Raw genomic sequence first — 18,178 nt, forward strand, 5'->3', positions numbered from 1 at the left:
ACGAATGATCTCTGTTCTTTCGCTGAGCATGATTCCCTGCTTGACAGAGCTGTTTTATGATGTTAAAGGAATCAGAGACCTGTAGACTGAGGTGGTGTCGGGTTGGGTCTAGAGATTTAGTGGCCACCTCATGGATGATGAAACAGCAACATCCAAAAATAATCTACCATTTTATGTACCACTTTATGACTTAAAAACCTCCAACATGGTTAATTTTCCAACTACCAGAAAATTATTTTTAAACCCCCTGATAAAAAGACCACAGGCCCACATGGAGTGGTTTCGCCAGGCCAGCCTTACTCAGAGTTTGGGCTCTCCCACAGTGGGATCTTAAACCCGTCAGTCAGGAGCCAGCTGATTAGCACTAGTGAGGCCATCTGCCTGGTAAGACCCCGGCTGCCCCCGAAAGGAAAGTGACCTTGCAATAACCCGGCTACTTTCTTGCCCAGTACACCTTCCTCGTGCCTATAGAAGTCCCTCCTTTTGCACACTCCTTGGAGCTGCCTTCCACCTGCCGGTGGGCTGCTGCCCCACTCATGCATCATTAAATTAAACCAGTAAGACCTATAAAATTTTCTAGGTGGAGTTTTGCTTTTTAGTGCCCCCAGAATTACATTTTTATTAAACGGCCACTATCTGGTAGGCTCAAAAGAAGGCACCTTCTTGTCAGAAGTGAGTTAAGGAAAAGGAACAAAGGGCCTTTGAGCATGTGCGCAGCTCCAGGTGTGCTCCTGGGGAGAGCTGGCACTCAGTCTGGGACCAGCGTGTGAGCTCCTCCTATTACATCACTTTACTTTTATTCAATTTCTGTCCTAGTTCCCTGTTTGACACCTTCCAGGGGAATAAGAGGAATGGGGACTCAGGGAAAACACCAGCAGTGCTTCTCAGATGCTCCTAGTAATATTGGCATGCTCGTTGCTGAGTATTAAGAAGGGACACGGCGCAGAGTCTCCTGCCCACCGGTTCTGTGAGATGTCCAGGCAGAAATGAGAGAAACACAGGAAAATAACTACATGAACAGCTGCTCCGAAAGCTGAGAAGTTACCGTTTTGGAAGAGGCACACGGGGAGATCCTCACGTGTTGGGGTGTCTCCCGCTCTGTACCAGAAAGAGGAAGAGGACTCTAGAAACGCTCATCAACTCTTATCTCATTAAGGTATGGACTTAAATCTGCCAAACAGCCACACCCATTTATTGTTCTTTTCCTAGTAAACTCACAAGCAAAACAAAACCTTACCTGAAATGTCCATACAGCATTTCCTATGGTGTAACTGATCTCAAGGAGGGAAAAGTCCAGATTCACAAAAACTTACACGTTATTGTTTTATTATGTACAAAACCAAGCATATAATCATTATAACAGCAAATAACAAACATGCTCGATTGGGTCAGGCCATCTTAAACGGACCTCTGTACATGCACATGAATAAATTATAAATACCGCTTCTCGGTTACCTTGAAACACATACGACCTAGAGTTTTCTATTTTTAACTATTCAAGTGAGCATAAAGAGGCGTTAGACAATATTTAAATCATGACGGTAGAGATTGTTCTGTCTCTCTGGGAACTAGCCTACTGGCTTACGAACCAGGACGAGCCTTCCTCCTTTCAGACCATAGCTGCCATGAGCCCAATGATGCCCCCAATCTTTATTGCCACAGGCACCCCCCTGCCCTGCCAGTGGATTACAAACCTTCGGCCAGTGTCATCAGTAAAGATTTGAGAAATACTCCCAAACTAAAGAACTGTAGCTAATACCGATAGGTTGTTGCAGTTTGTTTTTGTATGTTTTTACAGCTTCTGCTAACTGATTCTAAGCCTAAAGTAGTTCTTCTTAACTTTCTCTACACCTTTTTTTTTTTTAACCTTGGATTATTTCAATTGGTTTAAACACAACATGTATGTAAACAACTCCCAGAAATGACAGGCACTTCTTTGAATACAGTGACACGTCCCCAGACTAGCAGGATGCTGGGTTGCTTAGACCTGACCAACCACAGGACGCCACGACTCCGCTTTCCGGCGCCGTCTGCGTGAAACTGGTGGGATTCTTGTCTGCAGCATTTAGAACATGAGGCTGAGTCAGGTGTGTGTATCAGAAATCATGGGATCGAGATTGTGCTTACGTTCTGCAGTGAACCCATGCTGTTCATCAGGAGCTCTGATCCAATCCCAAGAATACTGGTTAAAATAAACCATCAACCTGAGGCAAAAACGTGAACAAGCAAAGTCACTTTTTCAGGCTTTTAAAATTGTCTCAACATGTGACATGATAACCGTTCCCCAAATGAGGCAACTGACTTCGATTCAAAGAGCAAGGGACAAATATAACATCCGAGGCACCACCTCTAAATTCCTTAATCAGGGTGGCCTTCGGCTCAGACATACACAAGGCAAAGTGAGCATGTGACCCTCACCCTGCAGGACCTCCAAGACTACCCACACAGAGCATTCCTGGAGAAGGCAGCAATTTGGTGTAAACCCCATAGTATTAATAACAGGAGTATGCATATGGATATAATGTGCTTACGGAGATTTATCGGCCCTGAAATCTTATAAAGAGCTGCGTTACAAATCGTAGCAGAGGAAGCATCATGAATGAGCGGCAGTGCCAGCTGTGTAAAAAGGACTATGCGCCTGTGCTCACAAGCAGCAGCCCAGGTGAAGGACACATGGGGTGCCATGCAGCAACCACAGAGAGGTAAAGGAAGAGCAGTGCTACGTTTGCACACCACAATGCACACACCAAGTGTAAAAGTTACAGTGTAACTGAGAACGAGGGAAGTAAGGTCCACTAGATGCACATCTTTGTTCCTGTTAAAAGGTACAAGATCCTAGTGCAAGACCATGTTCTCTCCAGTAGGGTGGTGTGAAAGATAAAGAATATACGATGGAATCTATGAAAATCTAGAAATACAGTCTTGGAAGAAAAGAAAACTGCCATAAAAATTTGTATGTGTTGTTTAACATACTATTAAGGTCAGATTTTTAAGAATGGGATCTTAATATTTAACTTGTGCCCATTATTTCATTAATAAATGCGTCTTGCCCTTGTGCTATTGACTTAGGTGACTTGGATGACATGAGCTGCTCTGTGAAGTCTGCAAGCTAGTATATATATATATATACTTTCAAATGAAAAGTGCTAAGTTTTTAATTTTCCCCAGAGGTAAAAAGAGAAAAAGAGAAACATCTATGTATGAAAACAAAGAGAATAATCATTTAAAGAGATAAAGTCAGCTGCAGTCATTAAAACATCCTGTTCATCCAGCAGTCAACCGAAGGGTTTACAGATATTTACAATTTCAACAGAAACCCCACAGTGCAACTAGAAGACCCAGCAGACCACGGGATCGGGTAAGGATGTTAAGAAGACACTCCCAACTCCATCTGGAAATGTGTCCTCACCCCTCTGCCCTGAAGCAAGGTGATAAAATCCTGTTCTTAAAACGGATTGTGCTGGCTACAAACAGCAGGACCCAGGTCCCAAAGCAGTAATGTGATTACTGTGACAGTCACAGTGCTTTCATGTGTATCTATCTGGTTTCAGGCCTTTCATGCACAAACTCTAAATGGTGGCTTTCCTGTCCACCTCTTCCAGAAGGCATACACGCCAGAAGCGCCAGGGTGCTAAAGGCTTCACTCCTGGCTCCCACCTACCAGTGAGGGTCCTGCTGAGACCTACTGCTTCCACCTGGACAAGTCTCTGCCCTACTTAACCTCAGTGAAGGGAATCCTGAAGGTGGACTTCACCACCATCTCTGAGTTTCATTAAAACACCTTGAGAACAAAACAAAATAAAACAACCCCCCCCCCCCCCCCCCCCCCCGCCCTCCAAACCATGAAAGTATTAGACTCCATGGTCTGGAAAGAACAAGCAGCTTACTAATACTTTTGCTCTCAGGAGAGGCTCCCTACATTGAGGAAGAGCTAGACAGACCCTCTCCTAGGCCTGAAATAGCACAACTTCTGCTTGGATAGTTTACGAGGAGGACACCAGGAACCGTACTTCGTATGTTTCAGATTCCACACAGTTTAAGCCGGCCCGTGTCACATTTTCCATGCAGGTGCTCTGCATGGAGTGTGGGGGGGTTGAACCCTGCTGCCGGCCTCAGGTGTGGGCTGGCTGCTGCTTCCAGGGTACACCTCTCCTTCCCTGTCATTTTATGTCTTTATATGGCACAGACCTGGGTTAAATTTTATCTAAAGGGCTCTCATTTACTTAAGACTGTCAATACCAAGAAAGGCTTATCGAAAGACACCCTTCCTTGGAACTAAGCCTGGTCTGGCTGGGGCGAGGGTGGGGCTGCACCTATGGGATCTCAATCCAGGACTGAGAGTAAAACGTCCTAAAATTCACAGTATTGTCCCTTTCGGATGAGCTCTAACGTTCAAGGTGTCTGCACGTCTTTGCAGCTCATCGTTGTGTCGGGTTATTATTTGAGTTTATACGTGCTTGGCTTCGCTCCATTGGTTTTGGGTTTCTTCTCCCTGGACGTGGTGGCAGGGGCCCAGGTGCTCGCAGCCCCCTTCTTCTTCAGCGCCGTGTGTGCCTGCATTCTGGGGGCTGCGCGGGGGTCAGTGGGGTCTGCAGCGCTGGCCCCCCGCAGGGGAGCTCCGGGGCTGCTGGGGTCACCGCGGTCACCGCAGGGCGCATGCCAGCCCTGCTGCGGCCTGGGGCTCTTACTCGCTTTCTTTGTCTGCTCCTCAGTCCTCGCCTCCAGGGCTGGCCTCTGAGAACTTGGCCTGCTGCCCCGCGCGTGGGGGGCTCTGGGGGGACGGTCAAAGGCGTAATAGGACGGCCGCGCTTCTTCGTGGGACAGGTCCTTCCTCCGGGGCGCAGGTGGCTTGCCAGCCACGTCCTGGGGAAGCCTGGCTGCAGCGCTGACCACCAGCTTGGCCCTGCCCGGGCTTTTCAGAGCCCCCGACGTGGCCCCGGGGCCCGTGGGAGGCCTGGCCCGGGCGCCCTTCCCCTTCTCGCCCTGCACCGTCTGCATCTGCAGCCACTCGAGCTGCACCAGCCTGTCGATGTACCTGGCGAGCAGCCCTGCGGCGCCGCCCCGAGCCGCGGGGCTGGGCTCGGTCCCCGGGGGCGCGGCCAGGTCGCGGAGGTCCCAGGAGCTGAACGGGGCGGGCAGGAAGTCCGCGTAGCCGTAGGCGGGCGGCGGGGCGGCCCAGGGCTCGGAGTCGGGGTCCAGGCCCGGCCCTGCGGCCTCGTCGATCTGCTCCGCGCGCAGCTGCAGCTCCGGGGGCGCGCGCGCGGCGGGTGGCATGGGCACCCGCTCCGAGTCCGACAGGTCGCTGGCGCTGTCCTCGTCCTCGGCCGCAGCCTCCTTCCTGACCTTCCTGCACTGCAGCTCCAGGAACAGCCGGTCCCCCGAGGGGACGCCCCGCCGCCGGGGGCCTAGGGGGCTCCTTTCAGGGTCTCCTTGCAAGGAGCTGCTTTCCCGGGGTCCGTCCTCGGGCGGCGGGGACACGTGGGGCACTTGAGATGCACTCTGCCTTTTTCCTGAAGAATGTTTTGAACGTTGCACTTTAGTCCAAGGTGGGCCAGCATTCATGTTGCTGTGAGAGATAAAACTGTGATTCTTAGTTCATAGGACACAAAGCGGCCTGGTTGTGATTAGACAAACAAACTGGCCTGTGCAGCAGCAGTCTGAGCTGGCCCTGGGATGGCCCGCAGGGCCCGGGCAGGCGGGCGGCTCCTGCAGAGCATCAGGCCACGCCGGGCTCTAGCCAAGCATTGCGGGTCGCAGGTGCCAAAAGGAGATGTATGGATTCTGCGGGGTATCAGGTGGTACCACTTAAGAACAACACTGGCGGGATCCCTGGGTGGCGCAGCGGTTTGGCGCCTGCCTTTGACCCAGGGCGCGATCCTAGAGACCCGGGATCGAATCACACGTCAGGCTCCCGGTGAATGAAGCCTGCTTCTCCCTCTGCCTGTGTCTCTGCCTCTCTCTCTCTCTCTGTGACTACAATAAATAAATAAATAAATAAATAAATAAATAAATAAATAAATAAATAAATAAATAAAAAGAACAACACTGGCGTTTCGTAAAGTGCTCATAGTTTTAGACCAGTCATGGGTACTTTAAAAAAAAAAACATCAGTGTGGAGAAAATCTGTCCTAAACTCTCAATCTGTTCTGCTAATAAGGAACAGCGTTTAATGACACTAATGGCTTAAAAGCCAATGCTTTCTTCTTCAAGCCTACTTTCAAAGAAAAGTAAGCAAGATGCAAACTGCAAATTTTGTAGCACTTAATCACTGATTGGTGGTGATTCTGAGCCGTGTAAGATCTTAATATGGACGAGGGTAGCACAGACAACCTGCACCTCAAATCAAAAGCTTATTAGAGTACTTTCAAATAGGAAACGCATTTCAGGAAAACTGTGTTTAAAAGGAGAGAGAGAAAAAAAATCATCTGGTGCCCTAAAACACAGTATGAATGAGAACATAGGATTACAGCTGAATGATGACTTCAGTGAGCGCTACTAGCAGAGCAACCGATTCGCCCCCAAGGTGACGTAGGCTGAGGCAGGACCTCATAACAGAGTTGAAAATACTTTCTTTTTTTGTGTATTTACCCAAAACATAGCATTTCACCAGGATTCATAATACTTCTCAGGAACACTAAATTGGGTAAAAGAAAATGGGTGGTAAACATGCTGTCTGGAAACATCAGAGGTTCACCTGTCCAGTGGTTTCTACCACAGTAAGCAATCATTTGAATACATGTTGTTTCTTAATAAATACGGAACATGTGGAAACGTGTGCTCAGTGTATGTTGAGGAAATGGATAAAGGAATTGTCGTTATTTGGAACCCATAACCAAACCTGTTATAACTTTTGTTGATTTTAGCTGTCAGTGCACATCAAGAAAAGTTGATTATCAGTATCCGTTTTATATATATATATATATATATATATATATATATATATATATATAAAGGGAAACAACCAAAGAATGGTGATTATGGGGCTTACCCAAAATTACAGACCCTGCTAACAGTGGCAGAATTATGACCTCTGGAATTTTTACTAACTAGTAGTGTTTAAAACCATTTTGCCCACTCATGTCTGCTGTTATATCATAAAAAATATAAATACGTATTTCTTATCCACAGACACTATTTTTTTTCCCAGCCACACATATTCACCTTGGAGAACTGATATAATGTGCCTTTTGCAAGACAAAGCAATCAAAATTATTTACCTGCTTTTCTGATGAGATTTATTCACCCTATTCCCTTTCTTGAAAAAATCAGATGGCTGATCATTTTCTAGGGTTTGATGGACTGTCTAAAAAAACAGACAGGGAGTAATAAATACCATGACAACACATACACACAAAGCAAACAAAACGGCAGAAAAAATCTAAGTAAGATTTTCCCTCAAAATTTACATCACCTTTTCTGTAGTGCTTGAAATATTCTTGCTCAATCTGTTGGCAGATGATGACAGCTGGGGAAGTGACTTCTTTATTCCTCTTATATTTGGAAAGGAGTCCTCACCACCGGAACTAGAAGCAACAGAACACTGCCCGTAAGTATGGGTTGCAAATGGTCCTGCCACCAAGTACTGGGCTGGTTTCCACTTGTTTGTTTTGAAATACTTGCCTAGTATTAAAATGTTGGGGGGGGGGGTACCACCTCCTGTTTACAGGTTCACCTTGTTTTTTGAAACTTTCTCTCCTTATACACACACACACACACACACACAGTCTCCTTGGAAATAACACCTTCAGGAAACATGTGGAGCTAATTAATAATTAAGGTCGGGTATTACTCCAATCTCCGATGTCCACCCATTCATTCATTCAACAAGTAATTACAGGAGAGCCTTGAAAATGGCCAGGATTAGGCACATAACCCTGATCTCATGGAACTAGAATTCTATTGGGCAGGCTCCCCTTTAATTCTCCTGCCTTCAGGATCACATCAATCCACTCAAAGATCACCACTATAGTAATACAGATCATCGTATAACAGCATCTCTGTGAAATTCAGTTGACTCGAATCAAGAATGCTGTCTTCCCTGAGTGGGTGGCCTACTAACAGGGCCCTGATTTGAAAGTGAATACTTTCTTCCATAATATCCTCTGCCTCTGTAAAATAGAAAAGCGGTGAGATAGAAGACCTTTTCTTTCTTTTTTCTTTTTTTTCCCCCTTCCCCAAACTTGGCTGTATTCCTTTTCATCAGCGGGTATGCCTTTTCAGCCGGGGTACACAGGCTCTGACAATTCATGACCTACCACCATCTGCAAGCCTTGGTTCATTTTAGATGTACAGAAGGTCCTTTACCAACCCTCCCTTGATAGTCTGGTGTTCCTTCTGCTTTGCCCTTCTGGACAGTATAAAGGAACCCTCTCTCCACCACGCCAGGCCCCAAACTGCTGCCTGGAAATGGCACTTCCACCTTTTCCACTTCATTTCACCTGGCAGGCCTTTTACACCGCGAGCAGCAGCGCTTTCAGCGCCAAGTTACGGTGTGAAGCAGGAAACAAATGCTTACAGGGTCTCAAGATGCTAAGCCAGCTCGCGGTTTCCCTGACCGTGCAGGCTCCCACTGAGCAAAGCTGAAGGTCTGAGAGTCTGGCTACAGAAACGCTCCCCGGGCGCCAGGGCCCCAGTCGGGGCGGCGGCATTAATTCATCACCAGGCACTGACTCTCCGTCCCACGTCTTCCTGGGGGGGGGGGGGGGGGGCGCCCGGAGCGGGCTGCAGCGGCTGCAGCAGCAGCAGCAGCAGCAGCGGCAGCACCGCCCCCCTCCCCACCCCCCGGGGACCTGGCCCGCGGTCCGGCGGCAAAGCATTGTGGGTGGTGAGTGGTCAGGACGTGTGTCCTCCGGGCAGCGAGGCTCCCCCGGTCTGGCCGGGGCTCCAGGTTGCAGCGCGGACGTCCAAAGAGCTGGCGGGCTCCAGGCTTCACAGGAGCCGGGGACCGGCGCGCGCCCCCGCCCCCCCCCCAGCCCGGGGCCCCCGAGTCCAAGGGCCCGAAGCATGCATTCTCCTCGTCCTCGGCGGGTGCAATCGATAGGCGCGCGGCCCGGGCAGATGCACACGCAAATGGGTCAGACCTGTCCGGCGATCGCCGAGGACACGTGACGAGGCCGCCCGCCAGGCTTCCCGGCGCGGCGCGGGGAGGCCGGACCCGGGCGCGCTGCGGCAGGGCCGGGGCGGCGGCGGGGCGGGCGCGCGGCGTCACGGGGGGCGGGGCGCAGGCTCTCCGGGAAGCTGCGCCCCGACTTGCAGCCATGTAAGTAAGGCGGCGGGCGGGGAGGCGGGGAGGCGGGAGGGGCGGCTCCGCCCGCGCAGCCTCCCCCCCCCCCCCCCCGGACCTCCGCGGAAGCCGAAGGGAGGCGCCCGCCCTGCGCTCCCCGGGCCGGGGACGGCGCGCGTGTCTCTGCAGCTGCGCTCCGGCTGCAAGAAGCGGAAGACCTGCGCGCGGACTCGGGGGGCGCGGGGCCGGGCCCGGGGGCTCCCCGCAGGCTGCGGGTGCGGCGGCCGCCGGGGACTGGGGAGCTCGGCGGGGACCCCGGGGTAGCGGGCGCGGGGGCCATGTCCGGAGGCCGGGGCTCGGCGGCCCTGCCCCCCGGCCCCGGGGCCCGGAAGCCCGCCCCGCGGAGCCTCAGCTGCGCCTCCGACCTGGACGGCGGCGCGGCCCCCGAGCCGCGGCCCTGCAGGCCCCCCGGGAGCCCGGGCCGCGCGCCGCCGCCGCCCCCGGCGCCGTCGGGCTGCGACCCCCGCCTGCGGCCCATCATCCTGCGGCGGGCGCGCTCGCTGCCCAGCTCGCCCGAGCGCCGCCAGAAGGCCGGGGGCGCGTCGGGGGCCGCGTGCAGGCCGGGCTGCAGCCGCCAGCTCCGCGTGCGCTTCGCCGACGCGCTGGGCCTGGAGCTGGCGCAGGTCAAGGTGTTCAACGCGGGCGAGGACCCGGCCGTGCCGCTGCACGTGTTGTCGCGCCTCGCCATCAACTCGGACCTGTGCTGCAGCAGCCAGGACCTGGAGTTCACCCTGCAGTGCCTGGTGCCCGACTTCCCGCCGCCCATCGAGGCCGCCGACTTCGCCGAGCGCCTGGCGCAGCGGCTCATCTGCCTGGAGCGCGTCACCTGCTCGGACCTGGGCATCAGCGGCACAGTGCGCGTGCGCAACGTGGCCTTCGAGAAGCAGGTGGCGGTGCGCTACACCTTCTCGGACTGGCGCAGCGCGCACGAGGCGGTGGCCCGGTGGCGCGGGCCGGCGGGCGCGGGGGGCACAGAGGACGTCTTCGCCTTCGGCTTCCCGGTGCCGCCCTTCCTGCTGGCGCTCGGCTCCCGCGTGCACTTCGCGCTGCGCTACCGGGTGGCGGGCGCCGAGTATTGGGACAACAACCACGGCCGCGACTACAGCCTCACGTGCCGCAACCACGCGCTGCACATGCCTCGCGGGGAGTGCGAGGAGAGCTGGATCCACTTCATCTGAGGGCGTCTCTCGAGCCCAGCCGCGGGGGCCTCGTCGCTGGGCTCCCCCATCCTGGCGGTGACTGTCCCCCCCCCCCCCCCCCCACGGCCTGGGCCTTCTGACTTCAGCTTCTGCTCCAAGGCCTCCAGGCTGTGGCCCTTTCCATCATCTACTTGAAACGTCTGTGTCCCTAGGTCTAAAGAGTAGCCTCAGGTGGCCAGAAGGCCGTGGTATAATGCGCTGGGGGAGGATGCTGGGTGGGCGGAGGATGCATGGTATAATGTGCTGGGTTGGCCCCTCTGGAGAGGGCCTAGGCGGGGTGGGTGGGTTGGTTGGTTGGTTGATTGGTTTTTTGGAAAGACGCATCCTCCTGCTACCAAAGCCTGTGACTTTTGCATGTGTCCTGATTGGGTCTTTGTAAATGTAGCTGTTATTTATTGCCATTGTGGTGTTGGAACATTTTACCGTTGTTGGATGCTTTCTCTCAGGAACAGTCTGGATTTAACGAGCTAGAATATAAGTCAGTCTTGTGTGTTTGTGCCCATCGTAAACAGAATGTACGGTGTGACTCCCATCACCGTCCCTTGAGGCATTTCTGCCCTGGGACAAGGAAAACCTGAGACTAGGTTTGCTTGCCAATGTCTGTAGACTTCGAACAGTGGGAAACTATTAATAGGCAAGAAATGTATGCCTCATCACTCATCACACAGCCATTCCTGGGAGTTCAGGCTGCCCTGCTTATTAGGCCGTGTGTCTTCTACACCAACAGCCGAGGAAGGTGGGGAAAAAGCTAGACTTTGAAAACTACCAAAACAGTCCCTTCTCTTGCACTCTCTTCCCTTACTTCCTGTGCTCTCCTTCTTTGTGTTTGGTAATTAATGTATCTGCATGTTATCAGGCCATTCTGTTTAGGTTTGAGGCTACCTAAACATTTTGAGGAATCCTGCCTTAAGTTATTTCAATTTTCAGACAACTATATAGAAAAATGTCAGGCAGCAATGCTCTTTGCAGTTACCTTTTTTGATGACTAAGGTGACTCTTATGTCTGCTTAAGGGTCAGGATATTTCAGAAGTCAGGTTATCAAGTGGAACTGGCAGGTGTTTTCATCAATAGCTGGAGCCCTGGAAAGAAAAATCACCAATATTTATACTTTTTAATAGTTTTAAATTGTTTTTATATACACCCAGTTTTTATCAGCTACCTGCCAACTTTATTCTTTGTGCCTTCAGATAGAGTTTCTAATATTGTCTGGACTTTTCCCCCCAGTTTTTAAAATGTTAAATGCTTTTCTTTATTTTTTTTTTTTTTATTTTTTTTTTAATCTCCAACCAAGAAGTCAAGGCCTTTGTCCCCTGCCGGATGCCACGATGACTTAAAACTCCCAGCAAGGCGCTGATGACTTCTTTTGGTGCTGAGTGGTGGTCTGGCAGCAGGTGCTAGCACTGCGGTATGGAAAACCCATCCAGAATGAATAAGGCCTTCAACTTGTGACTCTTAGTTCTGATAACAGTTGAAACCAGTGTGATTAATTTGTGATCACTGTCACCAGTGAATTAACTCTGGATTTTTGAACACTTAATAACATTTGTCAAATCAGTATGTCAAAGATACGCTTTACCTTTTTAACCAATTTGTTTTTATAATTGCAACGTCTGTGTTTGTAAAATTCCAAGAAGAGGAATGACTTTCTTTGGTACTTTTTTATAGTAAGAACACTGAATTTTGATTTAAAGTATTGTGATTCAGTTGAACCTTTGGCTATTAGCACTGTGCACTACATTGACATGCAAGACAGAGTGGAAGCCTGGTTCCATTTCCTGCTGTTTCATAAACTGTCCAATTAGGTCAGCAAGCCTGAAAGAGCCTTGGCTGTTGTGTCCTTGGCCCCAGCCCAGAGTGCAAGACAATTGTCCAGAGCATTCAGGTATAAGAGTTAGAGCTGCCAAATGTATTGTTGTGTAAAGGCATGTAAAGAATCTTGCCCTTGTGAAAGTCACTTGTCAAAAAGGTTCTGGTCATGGAATATACAGTAAATGTTTTATCTTCAATATTAAGAGAACCTCAACGTGCCTTTTTAAAAAAAAATCAACATTTAAAAATTTAAGAACTTAAATATACCTGCCTAGTTGATAAAGAAGTTGATAAAGTTCAGCTTAAGGAGAGCTTTCAGATCCTAAAATGCCTATATTGCTTAGCTGTTAAAATTTTGCAGTGGATTGTGCAATTGTGGGGGTTGTCTCCCCAAACATATTTTAAGGTCATTTAAGATGATTTTACTAAAGCCTAAGTATTAAAGTATGTGGATAAATTATCATCTGAGGTGTGTCTTTGTTGTGGTCTAATTCTAGAAATAAGACTTAAGAAACTTCTTGTTTAAATCATTGCAGACATGAGTCTTATTCTTCCCAAAACACTCTCAAATTTAGTGCCTTTGCCAAAAAAGGAAAACTGTAGGACTCAGCTTTAGCATCACAGTTGTGTTATGTCTTTGAGAAACTGAAATGCAATCTTTTATGCCAGGTCAGTGTTAACATCTGACAAAAAGCTCTAAGGGAACGTGGGGTATGGGATGGTGATTCCACTTCTCTCAATGCTTGCTGGATGCTGTGTAAGGAGTGATGAATGTGGATTGAGCCCCTCACCCAGTACGAAGCCTGGCACGCAGGGGGAGGAAATTAACGTTGATTTACGTTTATTGTGCACTCATTCTTGCTTGCTCACAGTGATACGTACTGCATGTGCTTGATTTCATTTAACTCTGAAAATTACCCAGTAGATAATATCCCTATCAGCTGATGAGACTGATGCTCAGAGAGGCTTAGTAATTCTTCTAAAGACCCACAGCCGGTAAGCAGCAGAGTCAGCATTGAAACCTGTACCAAAGTCCACATGCTCCGCCCTGTGACAGGATGTGCTTGTTAACTTTAATTGGAAGTCCAATTAGGATTGATTGATAAAGCTTTTCCATCTAACACCATACTCTAAAACCCTATTTAAAAACAATTAAAAAATAATAAAAACAATTCAAATAAGATGATCTGCTTTTATCCTCCATGTGGTGGTTTACTAACCCATCCCCATGCTTTCCAGACACATGAAACAGTAAAGATTATCATTTTTCTTCTCTACTAAAAAGTGGCAAGATGAGACGAGTTCAGGGCGCTTGTCCACTGTATCCGTTTCTGAATTGCTTCATATTTTAGACCACAGACATTTCCACTGATCTTGTTATTTAAATTGATACTTTAAATGGAAATGCTCTAAAAAGTCGGGGCCTATCCTGATGATGCTGCATGGCCGCAGCCTAATGTCCCCCAGGAGTCTGGGGTTTAGCTAATTAGGGCGGGAGGCACCCGCCCCCTGCACAGCATCCCCTGCTTCTAGGAAACCCGGGTGGGGGCGTGGCCTCGAGGGGGCGTGGCCGGGCAGCAGTGGGCGGGGCCAGAGCTCAGTGGGGACCGGCCTCATCTGGTTCGCAGTCCTCCCAGGTTCTCCCAGTGACCCGGGTCTCTGCGGCCTCGCCCAGCCGCCGCCCTCCAGGGTGCCCTTGGGCAGGCCAGGGGACTCCCGTGCCCGTCGGCGCCCTGCAGAGAGGCAAGTCGGGGCAGGCGGGCGCGTCCGCGCCGCGGGAGGGCCGTGCAGGGCCCCGCGGGGATGCCTGGGCCTCCTCTGGGGCCCCGCCCCGGGCCACGCCCACCGCGGCGCCCCTGGCTCCAGCCTCGGGAGACCCCTGCGCGGCCGCCGCGTGCGAGGGGCGGAGCCTGGCCCGCGGGCTGCGCTGATTGGACGTCGTTCCCACCGCACGCGGCGCTGATTGGGCGGACGCTTCCCGCCCCCTGTCAGCCGTCTGAGGAGCCGTGGCGGAGCCGAGGCCGGAGGCGCTACGCGAGGCGGGTCGTGACGGCGGCTCCTGGGGCCCGGCGCGGAGGCCTCTTCCGGCCCCAGGTGGGGCCGGGCGTCGAGGCTGCCCTCCCTGACGGTGGGGCTGCGGGGCTGTGGCCTCCGGCTGCGAAGGGCGGGCAGACGGACGGATGGCCCCGCCCCCGCCGCCCCCGACGGTTGAGCGGAGCCGTTGTGGAGAGGCCTGGGCGGCGCGGAGGCGGGGCTGAGGGGCCGACTCGGGCGGGCGGGCCGGGCGGGCCGGGCGGGCCTCGAGCCATCTGGGGGGTGCGGGGCCGGTTCCGGCCTCAGGGGAGGCCACTGTGGCAGGCGGTGGGTGGGCTCGAGCGGCAGGCCGGGGGCGGGGCGGGCCGGGGCGGGCTCCGGCGGCCGGAGAGGAGGTTCCGGCCCCGCCCCCGCCGCCCGCGATTGGCTGGGACTCGGGGTGGGCGGGGCTTGCGGCGCTCCCACCTGCTCCTGCGCCCGCGGGTCCGGATTCCGCTGCGCTGGGCCGGCTGCCCCCCCCCCCCCCCCCCCGGGACCGCGGGTGGGAAGGAGGGAGGGCAGCGCGTGTGAATGCAAGTCGTGGGTGCAGGGGTGGAGGGGGCCCTGTGCTGGTCCGCTGGGCTCCGGGGGCGGGGGGGGGCGGGGGTGCACCTGCTGTCTGCCGTGGGTGCAGGGGTGGAGGGGGCCCTGTGCTGGTCCGCTGGGCTCCGGGGGCGGGGGGTGCACCTGCTGTCTGCCGTGGGTGCAGGGGTGGAGGGGGCCCTGTGCTGGTCCCCTTGGCTCCGGGGGCGGGGGTGCACCTGCTGTCTGCCGTGGGTGCAGGGGTGGAGGGGGCCCTGTGCTGGTCCGCTGGGCTCCGGGGTCGGGGGGGCGGGGGTGCACCTGACATCTGCCATGGGTGCAGGGGTGGAGGGGGCCCCTGTGCTGGTCCGCTTGGCTCCGGGGGCGGGGGGTGCACCTGACATCTGCCGTGGGTGCAGGGGTGGAGGGGGCCCTGTGCTGGTCCGCTTGCAGGGGTCGGGGAGGGGGCGGGGGGTGCATCTGCTGGCTGCCTGGTCCTTCGCTCAATTGTGGACGACTGTGCCGCTTTGTCTCCTTCTGCACCTGCGTGACCCGTTCAGTGAAGGGTGCCAACTTTCTGGTTCTTTGGGAGCCAGTGTGCACCCAGCCTTGGGAGGGAGGGAGGAGTCACTGGGTGGTCTAGTTTTCCTGACTTTCAGTCGGCCTGTGTGCCTGATAGTTTTCCTTTTCCTCAGCCGACTTCTTGCAGGACGGTTGTCTGGGAACAGCTGATCAGCTTTCTTTGTGCCTCTTGGCCATAAGTGATTCTGTGCAGTATTTCATGTCTTCGGAAATTACCTTGTTAAATCCAAATTCACTTTATTTTAGTTGTGAAGACAGAAAAGCATCAGGACATAGGGGTACTTGCCCCCCTCAGTCGCTGTTCCTAGGAAGACAGTACACACTGGTGTCCCTAAAATATGTGTTAAGTGTTTAAACTTTTTAGTCGAGTTTTCAAATTGTGAAATAATATGAGTCTTTAGCTTTACAAACATACCTTCATTGCAGTATGGTGTAGGCCAGTATGTGTAGAACTGTTTTCATGACTGAATATTGTCAGAATATCAAAGAATTGAATTCACTTGTGATATTTATGATTGGGGAATTTCGGATAAGTAATAAAATATCTGCCTATAAAGTCAGAAATTAGTATATGTTCCATAATTTTAGATAAATCAGCAAATGTATTACAATCAAGACTTTTACGTTTGTGTTCTATTGGCAGTATGATTTAAAGATTAAAACAATATGTAATTGTATTTTTAATCTACTAATTTGAGTATATTTTCATAAAAAATGTGAAATAGTATAAAAATATTTTTCCTTTAGGGGCACCTGGGTGGCTCAGTCAGTCCATCTAGTGTTCTAGATCCCAGGGTCATGAGTTCAAGCCCGGAATTGGGCTCCAAGCTGGATATGGAGCCTACTTTAAAAAAAAAATTTTCCCCTTAAAATTTTTATAATATTAAATATTCTCCTAATATTAAGATAAAATAGTTATTAATGAACATTAATCTTAAATAAAATTATTTCAATAATAAACTATTTTAAATAAAATTTATTAAATAATTTTATAAAAATAAACTTAGTCACCATTTTAGTGTTTACTTGACCTCTGCCATTATAGAATCCATACTGTGTCCATGCTGTTTATGTCTAGATTTACATGTGTACAAGTCAAAGAATACTGTGAATTGCTTAGAACTATAAAATGTTCCTCAGTCACCATGTGCAATTGTTGCTAATGCTGTGCACTAGGTTTCTAGTGCAGAACTACAAGTTGGAATGCAAAGAAAAGGAAGAGGACAATAGGCACTGTTAGGAAGCAGTTGTTCATTATGCAAGAAGCAACTATATTTTTGCTCTGCAAGAGGAAGGATTTGACAGCGAATTAATGTCTTTTTTCATACCTGAGTACTTAGGTTTCTCAAATGCTCTTTCCATTCTAAAGCATAGAGAAAATGTCAGTCAGTATTGGCACAACCTGGAACCTTCTTAGCATTGTTTTGGCCTCCTCTTCCCCTTAAACTTTTTTTTTTTTTTCAAAGATTTATGTATTCTATAGAGAGAGCCAGAGCCAGCCAGCCAGATGGGGGGAGGGGGCAAAGGGAGAGAATCTCCAAGCTGACTCCCTGATGAGCATGGAGCCTAAAGGGGATCTTGATCCAGCAACTTATGAGATCGGATGTGAGCTGAAATTGAAATCAAGGGCCAGTTGCCCAGCTGACTCAGCCACCCAGGTGCCCTGACTTTTTTTTTTTTTTTAATAGAAGTTTTCTAACATCTACAAAATAAACAGAATAGCATAATTAACTGAAGTCCCCTTTTCTCTGAAAGTTGTGAGTTACAAGAATGAATGTATTTGGTCATGATTATAGGACTTGCCGGTGGTGGATTCTGAGTTAATAAAGATTCCTGTGTGCTCCTTAATAAAATTGTGTGTGTTTGTGTGTGTGTAGGAGAGATAATAGTTTATTTTTGTGAATATGGGAAATAGAAGTCTAATTTTTTTCATATACTGAGTCAATTTTCCTAATACTGTTTATCAACTAGTTTACCTTTTTCCCTCTGATTTATAAAATTCTATGTATACATGAACTTACAATATATATTTGGGTATGCATTTGGATTCTCTTCTGTTTTATCAGTCCATTTATTTCCTGTTTTTAACACTGTAGTAATTGTGACTTTGTAATATATTTTAATATTAAATGGGATTATTCTTTCCCTTTTTACTTTATTTTAATATTTAAATTTTAGTATAATTAATGTACAGAATTATATTAGTTTTAGATATATAATATAGGGATTCAGTAGTTCTATAAATTACTCAGTGCTTATCACATTAAGTGTAACCTTAATCCATTTCACCTCACCTATCTCCCCCACTCTCCTTCCCTCTGGTAACCAACAGTTCTCTATATTTGTCTGTTTTTTGTTTGATTTTTTTCTTTGTTTATTTCTTAAATTCCACATATGATTGAAATCATATGGTATTTGTCTTTCTCTGGCTGAATTATTTTGCTTAGCATTATACTCTAGATCCCTCCATGTTGTTGCAAATGGCAAGAATGCATTTTATGGCTAATATTCATATATATATATATATATACACACACACATACACATACGCACTATATAGTCAGCCATAAAAAAGAATAATAATATATAATATACATATAAATGTATATACATTTATTTATATTATATACATTTATATATACATACACCACATCTTCTGTGTCCATCTGTTGATGGACACTTGAGCTGTTTCCATAATTTGGCTACTGT

At 50.0% G+C, this 18,178-nt stretch overlaps 3 protein-coding genes across 26 annotated transcripts in view; 2 read left to right on the forward strand and 1 right to left on the reverse strand.

The window, feature by feature from the left end:
- Positions 1 to 1,298: 1,298 nt before the first annotated feature.
- Positions 1,299 to 9,259, reverse strand: FAM217B (family with sequence similarity 217 member B). 2 transcript variants are annotated; one of them, XM_072735459.1, is made up of 4 exons: positions 9,081 to 9,259; positions 7,412 to 7,523; positions 7,218 to 7,303; positions 1,299 to 5,566 (listed from the first exon to the last, which is right to left on the reverse strand). In XM_072735459.1, the coding sequence occupies exons 1-4, from the start codon at positions 9,257 to 9,259 to the stop codon at positions 4,438 to 4,440; spliced, it is 1,506 nt and encodes a 501-aa protein (XP_072591560.1). In that variant the 3' UTR covers positions 1,299 to 4,437. The 2 variants fall into 2 exon arrangements, with proteins under 2 accessions (XP_072591560.1, XP_025870825.2); XM_026015040.2 differs by lacking the exon at positions 9,081 to 9,259 and adding an exon at positions 8,516 to 8,776.
- Positions 9,260 to 9,347: 88 nt separating this feature from the next.
- PPP1R3D (protein phosphatase 1 regulatory subunit 3D) lies at positions 9,348 to 12,755 on the forward strand. The gene has a single exon (XM_026015071.2). It carries the CDS (start codon positions 9,562 to 9,564, stop codon positions 10,459 to 10,461), a length of 900 nt encoding a protein of 299 aa, XP_025870856.2. The 5' UTR covers positions 9,348 to 9,561; the 3' UTR covers positions 10,462 to 12,755.
- Positions 12,756 to 14,268: 1,513 nt separating this feature from the next.
- Positions 14,269 to 18,178, forward strand: part of SYCP2 (synaptonemal complex protein 2) — a 70,222-nt gene continuing 66,312 nt past the window's right edge. For 18 of the 23 annotated variants that reach the window (XR_011996833.1, XR_011996832.1, XR_011996834.1 and 15 more), the window contains exon 1: positions 14,280 to 14,386. The gene's annotated coding sequence lies outside the window, so the exon portion shown is untranslated. Of the gene's footprint in view, positions 14,387 to 18,178 lie in introns of all 23 variants that reach the window. The other 5 variants (XM_072735475.1, XM_072735476.1, XM_072735472.1 and 2 more) reach the window with 4 other exon arrangements.

The sequence above is a fragment of the Vulpes vulpes genome, chromosome 14 (assembly GCF_048418805.1).
Source record: "Vulpes vulpes isolate BD-2025 chromosome 14, VulVul3, whole genome shotgun sequence".
NCBI classification, from domain to species: domain Eukaryota; kingdom Metazoa; phylum Chordata; class Mammalia; order Carnivora; family Canidae; genus Vulpes; species Vulpes vulpes.

Coding starts and splice junctions, on each gene's coding strand:
- FAM217B (XM_072735459.1), bottom strand. CDS start 9,259: ATGGCTGCAAGTCGGGGCGCAGCTTCCCGGAGAGCCTGCGCCCCGCCC. Junction 7,524..9,080: donor CCTCGGCGATCGCCGGACAG/GTCTGACCCATT, acceptor TGTTGCTTCTAG/TTCCGGTGGTGAGGACTCCT. Junction 7,304..7,411: donor TTTCAAGCACTACAGAAAAG/GTGATGTAAATT, acceptor CTGTTTTTTTAG/ACAGTCCATCAAACCCTAGA.
- PPP1R3D (XM_026015071.2), top strand. CDS start 9,562: ATGTCCGGAGGCCGGGGCTCGGCGGCCCTGCCCCCCGGCCCCGGGGCC.